At 41.7% G+C, this 17,960-nt stretch overlaps 1 protein-coding gene across 1 annotated transcript in view; it reads right to left on the minus strand.

Moving 5' to 3' along the window:
- Positions 1-17,960, minus strand: part of MGAT4B (mannosyl (alpha-1,3-)-glycoprotein beta-1,4-N-acetylglucosaminyltransferase, isozyme B) — a 354,359-nt gene that overhangs the window by 147,421 nt on the left and 188,978 nt on the right. The window contains exon 2 of the mRNA XM_018554441.1: positions 2,498-2,677. Within this exon, the coding sequence (XP_018409943.1) occupies positions 2,498-2,677 (180 nt within the window). The remainder of the gene's footprint in view (positions 1-2,497; positions 2,678-17,960) is intronic.

Here is a 17,960-nt window from a genome sequence, read left to right on the forward strand (position 1 = left end):
GCTTTGAGAATTTTTAGTTTTTCCTTGCAATGGAACTGTAATACGGAAACAGGCCATTTAAAGGGTACTTGCCATAAGAAACATTCAGGTTGCCTTTACGAACCTCTCCTTTGAAAAATGCTAGTTGCCTGGGTCTTATGCTGAGCCTTTGGTTTCCATATACAGAGTCACTAACCTGAACAAATATTCTTGACTGGGGCAGTCACTAGAAGGTGAGCTCAAGGGCCTTACCCAGAGTTAACATTCAGCGGAGGCCATGCCTACAAAACCAATTGACAACTATTACTATCTCTCGCACAAACGCACATGGCCCCACTTGCTTCCTTTGAACAGGAATGCAAGGCTCTGCTCCCCACACTGCACCGCTACAGACGACTTGCCATCACTGGACACACAGCCACTTTGCCACACTCTTCCACTGCACAGAAGCACACTACCCTGCACACTACCCTACTCACTATCACTGCACCAACGTGCAGTTCTGCACTCACTGCCAATCCCTGTATTCACTGCCACTACACAAGCACGCACTTTTGCCCTCACTACAACTGAGCCAACATGCACAACCCAACTCCCCACCAATGCACCATTGCGCACAACACAATTCTACACTGCACAGACACGCATCACCCCACTCTCTGCCACTGCACCAACGTGCATCACCCCACACTTTGCCTTTACACCAACATGCTCCTTCACACTTGCCGACACTGGACTAACGCAATGTTTTTGACTCTCCGCCAATGAAATAATGAACACTGCTTCACTTCTGCTACTGCACCAACAGACAATTCTTTTATCTCCATCACTGCACCTATGCGCACTTCCCTCTCCGCCACTGTACCAACATACACTTCTTCACTCTGTCACTTCAATAGTGCACATTTTTATATTCATTACGTTCAAGGTACATGCACACTTTTGTTATTATTTTCATTTGACTGAAGATATTGAGAATCACATTGCCATAAAAAACTAAAAGATTAAAACAGAAAGATTAGACTACTCCATTCAAAGCAGTTTTTCCCTTGAAATCAGAAAGCAAAAAATGTGTTTGTGTCCAACACCCCAGCCCTAACTGGTAGCAGTTAAACCTTTTATAACCCCTTCAATCAACTGAGTCAAAAGAGCCACTAATAAAGTCACATGCGATAACTATGCTTTAAGGTGATAGACTTATTCCAACAAAACACAGCTCAGCCTCAGGAACCCGTTCATTGAAATATAATGCATTTCAGAGGCCGGGCTGCATCATGATGGAAAAAGCAAGTAGACAAAGTAAAGCGATTGGAGAATACTATATCACACCAAATAAATGGGTACCACAGATTTATTGTGGAGACAGCGCAACACCCGTTAAAAGCATACTGACATTTCAGGACCTTGAAGGGGTTTCTCCTCAAGGTGAGGAACTACGAATACCCACTTATTTCACGGTGTATGCCATTAGGAGTGGAACTTCATATATTACTGTAGCACATGCCAGAAGGGACCTGCAGAAGCTGCTGATTCTAGGTGCCTTTTTAAATTAGCACTGGGACAAATAGCTGTTCCTGTGCCATTCTAAAATGGCACTCAGGATTTAATTGGTTCAGACATGGTTTTATTGTTTGCCAACTGAAAAACAGACACAGTTGAAAATCAAGGGCCACAAAAAATAGCAATAAAAACATGCACATTATTCAACATCCTCATCATTACCTAAAAAATTTGCTCCTACAAAAACGGAAAGGGGATAAAAAAACCTTTATCTGGTTTATATTTGTGGGTTTCCCCCCTCACTGTCTGTCCCTACAACATGATGTGGCAAAATTCTCCAGTGGGGACAAAATGCAAAACACTTTTTTCCCCCTGTAAAATGGGAAAGAATTAGAACCACTGTCATGTTCATAATACCATCAGGTTATTAATACTGTTCAAAGTATTTATTCTTCCTCTTCCCAAATCTTTACAAAACTATAAAAAACTGTTTTGCCCAGAGTTAGGCTTAAAGGATATTTAAACCCTCCCGTTTTTTTGCATATATCTACTGCTAGCATATTTAACCAATGGGTTAAATATGTGTTAAATACTGTACAGTCAGTTTTCTTTATGCACACAAAACCTTGACATTATTAACAGCACAACCACAATTCTGTCCAGCAAATAAAAGATTTTGAATTTTCATAGTCCAAGGTTTAAAAAAAAAAAAAAGCTACTTTTGATAGCCAAGTCCTTCTGTGGTGCCCTCATTATCCAGAGCAGTTGCACGGGCTCCTATATCATATGGAATAGTAATTGCAAAACTGTCAGCTTTGTTAAAAAGAAGTCATAAAGCAGAATAGAACATAAGATTACGATATAGAAAATAAAGCCAAATACCATTTTTCCTGCGCCTGACATAACCGGCACAGTCAGAGCTGAAGACACAGGTCATGTCTACATGAATCACACCAGGCACTGACAGTTAAGGGCAGTCTGCCATAAAGAGTTTGCTCAGTTCTAGAAAATGTCTCACCAGATAAGCTGCTCCATGTGCGGTTGATGTCTCGTAAGGCTTGTTTTTCGGATATGGCCCTCTTTATTTCATCCAGGACCAGGTTCAGTTCCTTGGAGCGCTTTAGGTTCTCCTGTTCAGCAGCATGAAGACGATCCCTGAGGGCCAGGAACTCCCTCTGATATACATCCACCACATCTCCTGAAAGCACAAGATGGAAATGACGTTAGCAGAAAGTTTTACTTTGACCATTACTGTAAGCTGAAGCATTATTTAAGAACAGAATATAGTATTTAAAAATGAGAACAAAAATTAATTTCCATGAAAGTTCACACTAATCTGTATTGTGGCTTAAAAAATGCTGCATGCTGTGTTACCCTCTAGGTTTGTAGTCAACACTCAAGAATCCATCCGTACCAATATGACTGGAACAAATCCTGACACAAACTAAGTCTCTTTAGGATAACATTTGTCAAAGATGTGCTTTAAAGTGAAACTCCATTCTTGGAAAGCATTAAAAAAAAATCACCTCCAGGTGAACATACATATATATATATACATACATACACACACACACACATATACATACACGTAGGTTGGCTACTATCACTGCACCCTACGGAGGACGCATTCAAAGCTGCATGTAGGAGACTTGGAACAAATGGCCAAACGCACCTCAGATCAATGTAAAAAAAACAAATGGCCATGTCTGACTTCCTAAATGGTAAAATGCTCACCAAAAACATAGATCTGAATGAGCCCTGAAACTGAATACTAAGGTCTGCCTTTACTAAAACCACCTGATTGGAATAAGTGTTGTTCAAATACAGACCTAGGCCACAACATTATATGTAGAGCTGCAGCTAACGATTATTTTCGAAATCGATTAGTTAGCCGATTATTAAGTTCGATTAATCGGTTAATCGGATAAACAATCAAATACATTTTTAAAAATGGCTCCAGTGATGGACTACTAGTTTGTATTGAGATTGCACTCCAGCTCATGAGCCTTTGAAGTATCTTACTAAATGATTAACCTCATACTGCAGGGAATGCCTTTAATGTTAATTCAAGCTTTGTAAAAACTTCTAGGAAAAAAAACAATTAGCCTTTCACATGAACAGGGAGATGGAAATTCTGAGTAGAGTGTGACAGAGTACTGTTGCTGGTTTCAAGAGAGTTATAGAAGGACTATTTTGGAAGTTGTATAAAATCTGCAGATTAAAATAGAAATAGGTTTTTAGTAGCATTAAAGAAGAACTAAAAAAAAAAAAACCTCACTGCAAGGGTTAAGAAAAAGTTTTTCTGGCGTTCTTCTTTAAAGTGACATTAAACCCTCAGATTTTTTAACATAAACCAATACTGTAATGTGCGCCTTACTGTAATCCATGGTTGTTTCCCTTCTCTTTGCTGCTCTTCCTTTTAAATCCTCATCTCTTCTCATGCTGGGGGAGAACTTCCCTTTTCAGCTCAGGGCCTCTTGCTGTAGTGCTGGCTCGGGTTACAAACCTATACAAACCTATAAACAGACACTGTGTATCCATTCCTGAGACAAGGCAGTCTGCTGCAAAACAGAAGTTCTCCCCCAGCCTGAGAACAGATACAGATTTAAAAGGAAGAGCAGCAAAGAGAAGGGAAACTACCATGGATTACAGTAAGGCACACATTACAGTATTGTTTTATGTTAAAAAATCTGAGGGTTTAATGTCACTTTAAGTTTGTTACTCATGTTTGGAAATGCTTATTTTAATTAGCTTAGACTTTAAACAGCCATGGCTCTTGTCGATACATAGGCATGGGATGCTGAGTGGTATTTTCTGCATGTGTCTGAATTCAGGATTTTGGAACCTGGACTCCAATATGTAAGAGCTCTATTTCCAAATACTGTATGTCCTGGTGTGGGCTGGTAACTCTTTTTCTATGACATACATTCTTAGCAAAAGAACTATGTTTTGGTGCACAGTAACCCACACCAACCAATCAGCATCCACTTTACTAAAGTCAGGTTAGTACAAGATGGTTTATAATTGGCTGCCATGGAGACTGAACTTTGCACAATTCTCCTTTCACTTTTTTCATTGAATAATCAAAACCGGCAGCTTTATTTTTGCAACTAACAAAATGGCCAAAAGCGGTTGGGAAAATTCTTCAGGTATAGCAGGAAACCCCTTTAAATTAAATTTAACAGCGTGACAGAAGATATCCAACTGGCTTCTTAAAACTCAATTTCCAGGCTGATTAAAATCAAATAGACAATTCTCTGAATTCCATTATAACCAGAACGCACCTCTGGTGACTGCTTTTACATAAGGTAATTGTCGTTTGTTTTCTGCTCTGGTAAGTAGCTCTAAATGTGAAAGAAAGCTAGTTTGTGACATCCGTGGAATTCTAGGTGAAAAGTCTGCACACTGTTTATTGCAGCGTTATCTGTAATAAAGTAACTACAATCCTTCGGCACAAAAGTGGTTTAACGGCTTTTTGCAGAAGTGATTAACATGAGCCAGTGCCCATAATGAGGGTAGGTGACCTCTACTTTTCAAAGGACAGGCTTAGCTTGTTTAACCCACATAGCAACAGAAAATGCTATAAAACTTGTACTTTAAAAACATACACAACAAAGAGTTGAATCTACCAGTCTATGGCCATCTATAAAAGAAACCCAATCTTCCTTCATACCTCCCAATTTGGTTAGATGGGAAAGAGGGACACATTACAGCATGAAATATTTAGGCACAGGACATTCCCCCACCATGCATACAGTAACACAACATGAGTATTAATGCACAAAAAATGATTGGTTTACTCAAAATAGCTTCTTTCCATCACTACTTTTCCTTCATTTGGGCTTTTTAAAATAACAAATGGAATAACTTAAAGGATAGATAAAAGTTTTAGTGCAGTAAAGCACTGTTGATAGTTTAAGCAGAACTCTTTTCGCACAAATAAATGCTTTCTTAAATACCCGTTTTTTTTGCTTTTCATGATCCCATTTTGCTCGGATGTCACCAGATTCCCAAAAGTTAAATATTAAATCTAACTTCTGCCCCTCTGTGACAGGCTTATTTCCAGGTGTGCAACACTGAGCGTCGCACAGACATTTCCTGCGGGAGCGGAGATGATCAGACTCCCCTCTGCAGTCCTTGAGACTACAAAGGTCAACACGCTCCCAACGCTGATACTGGACAAGATTGAATGGCTCGCAATTACCATTCAATTGCACCCATTCACCCAGCCATGCCTACTTAAGGCCCACCCCCCTGAGACCCACCATTGCACAATGTAGCAGTATTGAGCTATGGGCAGTTATAACGGAGCTAAAATGTGCCCCATTTACTGCCCACAGCAACGGCCAGAACCACCAACAGTGATGCCCATGGCCAGCCCTGAAACTACAGAGGTCACAAAGAGGCATGGGACATAAAGGTTCAGGATATCATGTGACGGTGGGCAAGAACCTTCTACAGGTGCACAGGAAATTTCAATAGTGACCAAGATTAGGAATGACGTCAGACAAGACTCAAGTGAGCTGTATACCGCGCTACAAGCTACTGATAACAATACTGACAAGGTGGTCAGAATTGCAGAGCAGAGATACAATGGGGGGGAATCCATCAACACTGGAGCAGAGAAAATCTGGAGCAGTTGCCCACAGAAACCAATCAACATCTCTCTTCAGTTTGCTCAGGTAAGATTTGAAAATGAGAGATAGAAGCTAATTGGTTGCAGTGCAAATCTGCTCCAGATTTTGTCTGCTCTAGTTTTGATAAATTCCCCCTTATATAGTGTGTGTGTGTGTGTGTGTGTGTGTGTGTGTGTGTGTGTGTGTGATCCTGGAGTTGAGCTTTAAATAATACATTTGGACAGAGGGATTTGGTTCCAAAGAGGGACAGTTGGAAGGTATATGTCTTTGAAAGGCTTCTATTTTTCATCCAAGCAAAGCTATTGACTAAAATCACCTTGCTGATGTTATACCGTCCTAGCATCAGACATATATTTTGTCATGTTAAGTGCACGCTCCTAAATAATGTGTTTAGGTATAACACATTCAGGTATTTATTACCTCTCACAGAGATCACAGAACTTCCCCTGACAATGCTTTTGTTTGCTTTTCACTCCAGAAGGAAGGCACCATCTTTTTTGAGGCCTTAAAGGAGAACTATGGGGTAAAGGCTTTTCCCCATAGTTCTCCTTAGGGTAACGGGAGGGCACAAACTAGCGTCCTCCCATCGCCCTAGTCTCAGTATACCGCGAGCTGTAGCTAACAGTATACTGAGGCGCCGCAGCTGAAGCGGATCCCGACAATTATGTCTGGATCCGCCCAGCTGCGTGAGTGACAGCTGGCTCTACCTATCTAGAGGCAGAGCCAGCTGTACCCGCCCCCTCCCCGTCCGTTCCGCCAGTCAGCACTGGCGGATCGGAGCGGGGAGGGGGAAATCCAGCCCCTGCCCTGTCACGGCAGAGAGCTTGTAACGTTAGGTCTGTAACGTTAGGTCTGTAACGTTAGGTCTGTAACGTTAGGTCTGTAACTTGTAACGTTAGGTCTGCTTTAATCTGGTGTTCTAGGCAGAGAGCAGTGACAGGATCGAGCTGTGAGCAAACGCCGGTATGTGTTCGCTCAACCTCCCGATCTACTAAGCCGACCTGTGACAGTCTCATTGTCACAGGTTGGCTAGAACTATGAGGTGAGTGAAATGCACTCACCTCATAGTTCTCCTTTAACAGGACCACTATCTACTGTCTGGAGTGAGATGTTGGCCTGAGATGACACAGTCATGCAAATCCTAGTATCTGTTTAGTTCTCAGCTGTTGAATGCAGATCAGCCCCTGCTGGATTCCCTTACCTTGCAACAAAGTTACAATTCTGTAGTTTGGTCAATGTGGGAGAGGCAATTGAGGAAATGCTTCCTCCTGCCTGTCTTCTATCAAAGATTGTGACTGGGTTGGAATGGGTCACGTGGTCACACATTTTAACGTAATCACGCCCACTTTTTTGGCATTGAAATATGTGGCCAGCAAAAGGAGAAGAATTGCAGAGCTTTCTCAGCTGTTCCACGGCAGATCGGCATCGCATCGATCTGCCCTGAAACAGATGATCGGTCCTGAAATGTCACTTCTATCTGACTTTGTGGAATGTGAGATAGCAGTCACAAAGTCGCATAGAAATGGCATTTCCGGACCGATCAGCTGTTTCAGGGCAGATCAGTTCTCCTGCACATACCATCTGCAATGCCGATCTGCCCTGGACAGGTGAAATTCACCTTTTGCCGGTCACATATTCCACCGCTGAAAAACTAGGCGGGATTATGTTAAAATGTGTGACCACGTGACCGGTCACACATTCCACCGCCAAAAAAGAAGTCAGAAACTTTGATAGAACACCTGCAGTAGACTGATTGCACCATCTTGGTGTACGCAAAATCATTTGAATGGAAAAGTACAGCGAAAGAAAAAAATAATGTTTTGCATATTATAAACACGCCAGGAATGTATTCATGCAAACTTGTAACATTAGGTCTGCTTGTTCTAGGAACACTAACTGCCACAAGAATTTATAAGACAGGCGCTCCCAATCCCACCCATAGCACAGAATCATGTGATCACAGAGAAAGCAAATCCACTAACATACGAGTATCATGAAGCATTAACAAACTAATACGCAGAGCTCAGATATTGGGAAACCCATCAGGAAATAAGCTGCCCCTGCTGACTTTTTTTTTTTTTTTTATTGCATGCCCCATGTCTGTCATCCTTATCCATTCTTACTTCTTATTGTATCATGGGCCCCATGCATATGTATGTTTATACTTATTTCAGGTCAGTGACTCACCAAGTTGTAATGAAAGGATAGGGATGATAGTCATATATTCATGAAATGTGGCCATTCATATATATGCACATGCAGTAACTTATCTATAAGGACATTATGTTCTTTTCGCTTGTGCTAACTAGCTAGTCTTTATTCTAGAGGACGACTTCCTTCAATATTTAGGCAAAACGCATGATAGTGTATTAATGCGTGTTAGGGTGTTTTCTTTCTTGTGGACTCCTGTAATGTGTGGAGTGTTTTGACTTAAAGGAGAACTATGAGGTGAATGATTTTCACTCAACCTCATAGTTCGAGCCGACCTGTGACAATGAGACTGTCACAGGTCGGCTCAATAGATCGGGAAGTGAGCGAACACATACAGTCGCTCGGCTCACTTCTCGATCCTGTCCCTGCAGAGAGCTGTGACTGTCACTCACGGCTCCCTGCAGGGATAGGGATTCTCCCTGCAGGGATAGGGATTCTGAGCTTTGGGTCACGGGAAGACGCTAGTTCATGTCCTCCCGTGACCCTGAGGAGAACTATGGGGAAAAACACTTACCCCATAGTTCTCCTTTAGCCTTCATTTACCAATACAATTTCAAAAACATGTTACACACTGCGAGCAAATGCATACATTAATGCGCCTTAGACCTGAATGCCGAGCATAAAAGGTATTATACAGTAAGAAATAAAAATATACATAAAAAAACAAATAGAAGAAATCACTGGTAGACAAGCATAGATCTAGCATCCATAGCGTCACACTACTAAATGGAAAACAAAAATCTGCATATGCAGTGAGCAAATATGACCCCCATGAAACCTGAATATATAGAGAGAGTAAATATGGCCCCTATGAAAATATATTATTACAAACTATAAGCATAGAAGGTTTTTAAAAGGTCAACATTTGTTCATGAGATTTAACCCCTTAAGGACAAAGGCTTTTTTTCCCCGTTTTTTGCACCCATGTTATAATCTACATTTTAGGCCTGTAAATTACTTAAAACCCCCAAACATTATATATTTTCTGAAAGCCAAGACCCTATAAAATAAAATGGTGGCAGTTGCATTTTTTATGCCGCACGACATTAGCACAACCTATTATCAAACCCAACAATTTAGTGAAAAATGCAGTTACGTTAAATTTAGTGCCCCAAAACACTATATAAAACCAGTTTTTGGAAGATATAAAAGATGAGGTTACAACGAGTAAATAGATACTCAACATGCCAAGGTTAAAAATTGTGTGCGCCTGTGAACCTGCGACAGAAGTACCCCAAAAAGTCAATAGACACGCTTTAAAAGTGTCACGCACCCCCTAATCCTCTGGGTTTTGGATCTCAGCTGCGGCAGGACAATAACGCACTTAACCTGCGTCAAAGGGAGAGAAACGGCTATTCAGGCTTAAACCCCTGGCGTCACTCTCAGACTGGACGGAGAGTTAGGGGTTTCAGCATCATCTGCCGTATACCTCACTTAATACTGGTTAAGGGTGATCTATTACTTCATAGGCCCAAACAATAATTTACTATTGATAACAGAGTTTTTCTTATTGCAGTAATCTCAGTATCTCTTAGGAGGTCCCAAGATGGAGAGGTCCGGCTGTGGAGAGGAGGTCCCGATATGGAGGGGTCCGGCTGTGGATAGGTGGTCCCAGGCGGGTTGCAGTACCGATGGGTAAGTTGTCCCGTTTAGGTTCGTGAGGGTAGGAGGTGTCGGGAGGCTGCAGGGCGCTAGTCCTCAATTTTGGAACGCCGTAGATATATGCAAAAAAACATTACAAAAAATAAAAAAGTTACCAAAAAGGTAACTCCCTTGTGCCCCCGCCGCTCGCTCCCATCTTAAGATCTGAAGCTTCTGGAGTGGCTGAGCAGGATGATGGGGCGGGTGCATGCGCAGTAGAGATCTTCGGCGGGGAGAAGATGAGAAACTCAGTGGAGCTAAATGCACTTTGCCGTAAGCGCGCACGTTGGACAGACACCGTGGGACCCGAGGAGTCTGCGCTGGATCAGAGAACGGCACCAGCGGGACTCCTGAATACAAGTGGAAGGAAGTGCTTGAGGGACTCCTGAATACAAGTAGAAGGAAGAAGCTGATCGGCTCAAGAGGCATCATTTAAGTCCTTAAAGCAACATGGCGGGGGGAGGAAAATAATTGCTAATAACCATAAAGCTAACATAACATCCTAACACTAAAAAAAAACTCAGCAGCATACTCATCCAGCGTCGAATGCGGTCATCCTTGTGCTGAGCTCTCAGCAACTGAAAACTGTTTATTTAAAAACACTCTAGTTCTCCTTCAAAAAATATGGCTTCTGTGCATAGCAGATAGCTAAGGATTCACGTTTGTTGTAAAGTCACTGTCAACCAAGCAGCACTCCGAAATATCCTCTGCTAGAACAGCCAGTATAGAAAGAGTGAAATACAAAAAAAACCTTTCGACAACAAAGAAATGAAAGTCTAACACATGAGCATACATAATCTTCGGAAAACCACTAGACTGCTTCTGTCAAACACAGATATTGAGACCCAACTGCAAAATGAGAAGTAGTTTAATTTGCTCCTCTGCAGCACGGCTCGAGCATTGGCGGGTAAAGAAATACCATCGCTTGCTTAATTCTGCTGCCCATCTAACTTACAGAGTAGAAGAATGCGGTTTTCATTATGCTGAAGTGGCAGTGCACATTTTTATTGACGTATAGCTATAGTGGCAAGCAGCGAGAGTTGGAAATAAGTCCCAAGGCTATAATGACCTGCCTCCTGAGCAGCTAGCAGTAGGCCTGTCCTCGTACTCGCTACTGTTAGAAGAATCACCAGTGGCTGCTCCCAATGGGTTTATTAAAGGTAGCTCGTGCTGAGACATGCAAAGGCTGGAGTAGCCCAGAGGTTGTTAGCCACAGAGAATGTCCTCTGTGTGAGGCTTTGTACAAATCTAAAAATTACAAAGAGCTGATCCATTTCAATTGCTCAGCTGGCAGCCAGAGTTTGTAAAGGGGGCCCACAGGGAAGGTAAATTGAAGTTATTTTTTTTCTTCTTTATGTTCTTCAACAACCAATTAAGTACATTTGTAATGTTTGCTGCTTTTTATCAAAGTTTTGAAGGGGTTGCTTCATTAGATTGGGATCAAAATAATAAGATACCAAACAATAGACGCATGCAGCAAGCAGAGCTCTGTACGACTAACGCATAGGACACATTGACAGAAAGCACAAAACAAAACATTTTTGTATGACTCTCAGGGTTAAAGCATTCCAGTAAAAATCTTTATTTTTAGTGGACAAATGGCCTTCCCCAGAACAACCTCAAACATCTCAGATAGACATACACTTATATAACTAAAGCTCCTACTTAGAACACATTTCCCTACCAGGCAGGTGGTCCTCCCATTAGGTGACTTCTGCTACGCAATTTGGACCATCCATGACCCTAAAGGTGCCCATACACCTTACGATTATCGTACGACTGATTTCATACGATGATCGAACTGTCGTTCGATTTTCAAACAACTACCCCATCATGCACAGACCATTGTGGGTTTCAATTAGCGTTCGTTAGCAATATCACCTTGCCGACCTTCGTCGACTGACAGAACGGATTTTTGTTTGCACATGAGCAGTGTTCTTGTTTTTTTCGTACAAAAACGCCACAAATCCATCAAATTTCGTACGGTTCGATAAAAGTTTTCTAGCCTGCTGGAAAGACAAAAGTCAAATGGATGTACAGTAATTGTGGTTGTGCACTTCCATCAACTGTGCAATTATCGTACGAAAATGTGATCACAGACGAAAATCGTGCGATAATCGTAAGGTGTATGGGCACCTTAAGACTCCATCATACAAGAACATCAGGTAATGCAATGCATGTGGGTTTGTGTGTGAACTATCTGCATTGTCCCAGGCTACAAAGTTTCGGTCAGACCAAGTTAACAGTTACACCCTGAATATGGGTATTATTATTATTATACAGGATTTATATAGCGCCAACAGTTTGCACAGCACTTTGCAATATAAGGAAGACATTACAATCACAATACAATTCAAGACAAGATGGTGGGTAGTATTGCCCTGCCTGCTTACAATCTAAAAGGGAGGGGCAAGTGATACATGAGGAGGTAGCTGTGTGGCAATGAATTGTTTGACGTGATGTGTAAATTATGGGTATAATATGAAACATGGTCAGAGAGGTGAACCTTTTAAGACAATACATGGACCAGTGGTCCAAACATCTTTTGGCAAGCAGATAATCAAGCAGAGTAGAGAAGGTATTACGACAGATATGCTTCTTACAGAGTCTGTCACAATGGCACCAAGAGCACAAAGGGCCCAAGGGAGAGCAGCAAGCTCCAGTTTGTCTTGCAACATTTGAGACTATAACATAAATGAAACATGCCTGGGTTTTGAAGAGTCCCTGGGGCACAAACGAAAACATTTCCTACACTAAAGAATAGGTGCAAGCAATTTTTTTTTACTTACAATTTGAGGGTCGAGTCTGATGAAAAGTTCCCTTAAATCAAATGACACCAATTTTGCTGTACTGAACACAAAATTGTCTGTAAGATCTTCAGTATCCAACACTTCCAGGGGTGTCAATTTCAAGTCCTCTGCTGTGCTCAGGGGTTCAAGTTGTTGACCCTACATCTCTGTGTGCTCTTGTAATGTAGGGCTGGCAGGAGAAACCACAACGTGACAATACTGTAAGGCTCTGTTCACACATGACGCGCGTTTTTACCGCGATTCGCAAAACGCCGCAAAGAAGCTCATGTACCTTTTCAGGTGTAGGCCGCTTTGTAGCGCGTTCAGACGGGCTGAAATACGGCAAGGTGTGAGCCATACCCATAGAAAACTATGGGATTTTCATGTTTGAGCGTTTTGTAGAGCGTTCGTAGAGCGTTGAACGCGCTACAAAACGTACAGGTGTGAACCAGGCCTAAGTGTTGGATTCTGAAGTTCTTCAGGTGGCGGTTTCTCTTTAATACAACAGAGATCAATGGTGCGGCAGGTGGGAGAGCTAAGTGTAATGTGCAGGGGACACCTTTTTCAACATTTTAGCAAAAGATTCACTTTAACTACTGCCCATCATATACTATTACTACTACCACCATCACAGAATTGCTTCGAAACAAGCATTTCATTTTTGAAAAAAAGTACTAAGTGAAAAATGACCTTCTCTAATCACCTTTACCTTGTTTAATAAATCACCGGGTGCAGCACTTATCCTTCACACAGTAAATGACATGAAAACTTCACACAGAGCTTTATAAATGCTCTCCTAATTTAGAGACACTATTACACAGGAGGGTAGTCACTAAAAAAAATGTTGGCTGTGCTAAAAATAATTTGCATTAATGTGAAGTAGAATACAAGCAAATCAGTTTTAAAGGAAAATGAACATATTTTAGGGCCGGTTCACGTCAGCCTGTGCACTAAAACACCCAATGTTACAGGACATTCTGGTGTCTGCTGTGTGCTACTGGGGTGTCTGGCATTACTACAATACAAGGCACTGTTTACTTTCATTTCTTTCTTTTGTTTAAACTTTATTAAAAAGTCAAAGTTCAGCTGCGATGTGGTGACCTACACTGACATGAGGTGAGATGTGGAGAAGTGCAACATGTTCAGATCTTTTTGCAGTGCAACCCACCTTAACGCGGTGTTGTGGTGTGAACAGGGCATATAGGAAACATTTGTTTAGGTGTCCTTGTGGTGAATGGCATTGGTTAGGTGCTTAAAATGGCCATTCACTGCACATGATGTGAACAAGCACTTCGTATTCATGTTCTGGGGACAGGATAGGTGTTACACTACTCTTGCCATTTTTTAGATGATGTACCTATGAATCTACCATCTTTCAGGCCAGGGGTGCCCATTAGGTAGATCGTGATCTACCAGTAGCTCTCAAAGCTGATGCTGGTAGATCACGAAGGGTGTGAATGGCGGCCCCTTTATTCCATTTTGGTATATTTATTTAGCTGTGCACACATGATTACCTATTAGCCTGAGTCTGCTGAGCCAAGCTCCCTGACACCTTTCTGGTGGATACTGGTGGTTGAAGTGCTATGTATTACAGCAAAGAATATTAGTTTACACAGCCTGTTGCACTACACTGTTTGCAAAATACAGCAAGGTGAGAGAGGGGAGAGAGCAAGGAGAGACAGCCAAGAGAGCCAGCCAGGAGAGAGAGCGAGGAGAGACAACCAGGAGAGAGAAGGAGTGCGAGGGAGGTTTTTTTTCGTTGGTAGATCTCATGTAGCTCTTCATTTGAAAAGTAGATCTTAACACGAAAAATTGTGGGCACCCCTGTTTTAGACAAATAGAAATAGCCATGCATTTTTATCAAGATAACAATTCATGCAATTTAATCAGCTCATTCATTTGCACGCTCCATGAGCTTTTAAAGCACAGAGCCAAAAGTTTTATCTTGCATAGTGTTGGGAAGGGTCATATGCTCTGTCAGGTTTATTTGTGGGTGTCCGCAGTAGGGAATGTTCCTTGCTCATTGTCCCGGTGGTCACTGTGGGATTGCCATCAGCTGAACTTTCAGTTATCTTCCCTGAAGAATGTTCTAGGACAACGTTACTGGATGCTTTGTGAACAGGTCTATTCACAAAAGGATGAAGAGTTTGGAGAAGGCAAGAGAAGTGTGCAATGTAGGACAACATAGCTGAACTGGAAAGTGAGCTGAAAAAATGTTTCCAAATCAGCCATGTTGTCCTAGATTGTTCACGTCTCCTGCCTTCTCCAAACTCTTCACCCTTTAGTGAATAACCCTATTAGAGTAATACAGAATGAAAGCCTTCAAAGTCCAGGAACATCAGCTCTCAGCAATGCCTACCTAATGATTCCTTATATTTCTCAAGTGTTCTTGTGATGAGATTACTCTGCTGGTGTTATATCGCTCTGCTCCTTAATTACAAAGTCCTACACCAGCAGGATGTACACATATCTATTTAATCTATGAAATGTAGGCATTTGCTTATAATTCAGCTTTAGTAGAACAGTAGAGGAAGACTTGCAGGGATGGGTGCCTCATTCTGCAATATTTGCACTTTAATGAGACACTGTCAAAGTTACATGATATATCTTTTTTGAAATTAGGGGTGGAGGGGGGGGGAATCACACCATACCTGCTCTGAAATCTAATATCATATAGCTAAAGGGAAATGCAACAACAAAAGAAGCCTGACAGAGAAATCTAGAACAAGCGACGGCATTTAAAAAGGCCCATTTGTATGATGAAAGGTATACGGCAAGAGGGATAACACACCTCCAGAGTTTTACAGTGTGCTGACAATCAGATCTAAGAGCTTGCACTTTCCATTCACACACAAGATTACCCACGGCTCAAAACAAGGCATCTTTTAAAGGATTTCTATTTCATGTAGAAAACATAAAAACGATAATGTCCCCTGCAGGTGAACTGGCATGCAGAAGGGCAATTCATCACAACCAGGCCTTTAGTACCATATGCCATACACTGGTCATAAAAAATAAATTACAGAAGAAAGAAAACATACAAGACACATTTAAAACACCAAACTGATCCCAGCAGATAAAATATGTATATGTTGTTTATGATCTACATTCAGACTTGACTTCTGACATCTGGAAGTTGTATATACAGGTAGATAACTGTAAGCACTCTTTATATCTAAAATGGCCATTTATCATAACACCAAAGTCAGGCAAGAAAAATACAAACCTATATCAACAGCATATCAAAAACAAAAGATCAGAGCCAAGCAAGTAGAAGTGGATTTAAAAGACCTCAATTTAATCCAGTTATGTATTCATAGTTTCATAGTTAAAAGCTGTCTTTAAGTAAGTAGTACATCAGTGTTTTTGTGGATTACTCCTGTAATCCTCTGCATTAGAATTCATATGTGGGGCTTGCTGAATTAATAGGGCACAGAGACAACCCCATTTGTGAACTGTTGCTCCTTCAAAATCAATTCACAGACTATGCCAAGGTGCATTGATTTGACCTTAGGATTTTCCCAGGTGAATTTGGGAAATGGAATTACCCCCTGCAATCTGGCCCTCTCACGCCGCTATACTTGCTCCTTCCCCTCTGCCGGTATACTATCTGCACCCCCTTACTGCCACGTAGCACGGCCCTGTATTTTGAATTTCACTCAGTCACCTGACTGCACTGACCAATGAGAGGCACTTCTTAGCAAAAAGCACTTCTCATTGGTCAGCACGGTCAGGTGACCACTAAATGCTTGCAAATTAAATTCAAAAGGGCTGCGCTACACAGCAGTACGGCGTACAGATAGTACACCGGCACAGGGGAAGGAGTGTTTGCTGAAAGGTAAGTATAGCAGGTAGGGAGACCAGAGGGAGCAAGACTAGAAGGAGTAATTCAATTTTGCCAAATTCACCTGGGAAGGGGGAATAACCCTTTGTAGTGAATTTCACTTTCTTGGCAGTTAACACAGCTCATACTTACACATTATACCTGTGTGCTCTTAACAAATCAGGAAAATACAGATACATTTATCTATTGAAAAAGTTACTACTTACATGACAAAGACTACTCTTTTATTTTGAGATTTGTTATCCTGGACATGCTCCCTGTGCTCCTTAGATCGTGTCTGAACAGTACAGCAGTCCTGAGGTGCCACATATTACCTTCTCATTGGTCCGCCAACAATAAATCTTTCCATGAGACACTGGGAATGGAAAACTCACGGCAAGACAAATAGTAGTACAGTTTCAGACAATCATCAAACTGTTCTAAAAATTGTCCAATCTAAGCATAACAACAAAACGACTAAGGCTTACTTCCAATTCAAGTGAGCTAGGGGCATTCAAACATTTACTCATTCTTGACACACAACAAATAAGCTTTAACATTAACTCTACTGATCTTTGTAACCTCAATCACTGTGGAGCAAATTATCCTCAAAGTTCATGACAAAAAGGACTGAAAATGTTGCTTAAAGTGACGTTAAAGGATAAAAAATGCCCTCCCCCCATGTTAATGTCAGCACTTACCTTAAATGATGTCTCTTAATCTGATCTACTTCTTTCCCCATGTTTTCATCTGCCCCTCCAGCGGTGCGGCGGCTCTCCGATCCCGCGCTGACTCCTCTCTGCTAGCAGGCACTTCCGATCCAGCGGTGTCTGCATGCGGATGCACGCGTCCATAGACTTACCTTGCGTCTCTGCTAGTCTCCCGGCCGAGAATCCGAACTGTGCATGCGCCCGCCCCAAGATGCTTTGCGGCCACCGGAGCAGTTTCGTTTTCTCGGACGGGAGCGCGCAGCCGAAACAAGGTAAGTGTTAAGCGCTGTTAAATCGTTTTTTTTTTACTTTTTGCCTATATCTACTGCTTGGTAGCAGTAGATATAGGCAAAAAAACGGGAGGGTTTAGAACCACTTTAAGTCAGTTCTCAGAAGTTACTTGGCAGTCTTCCTACCTTCTAATTGGTAATGTAAATGTAAGGTGCTACTGAAGGAGGAAGCAGGGTGAGCTGAGCAGCTGAGAGAACAAACATGAATGACTTGTAGTGATGAGAAGTTTGAGGATGAATTGTGCCACAGTAAAGTGAAGGCTTGTTTTAAACCTCGATTTCTGTTTGCTACGGAAATGTAAATACTTGAAAATCTATCTCCTGGCCACATGTTTAGCTGAAGTTTTTTTTTTACCAAAAGAAGTACCAGAAAGAATAAA

The sequence above is a fragment of the Nanorana parkeri genome, unplaced genomic scaffold (assembly GCF_000935625.1).
Source record: "Nanorana parkeri isolate BGI_ZX_2015 unplaced genomic scaffold, ASM93562v1 scaffold158, whole genome shotgun sequence".
NCBI lineage: Eukaryota > Metazoa > Chordata > Amphibia > Anura > Dicroglossidae > Nanorana > Nanorana parkeri.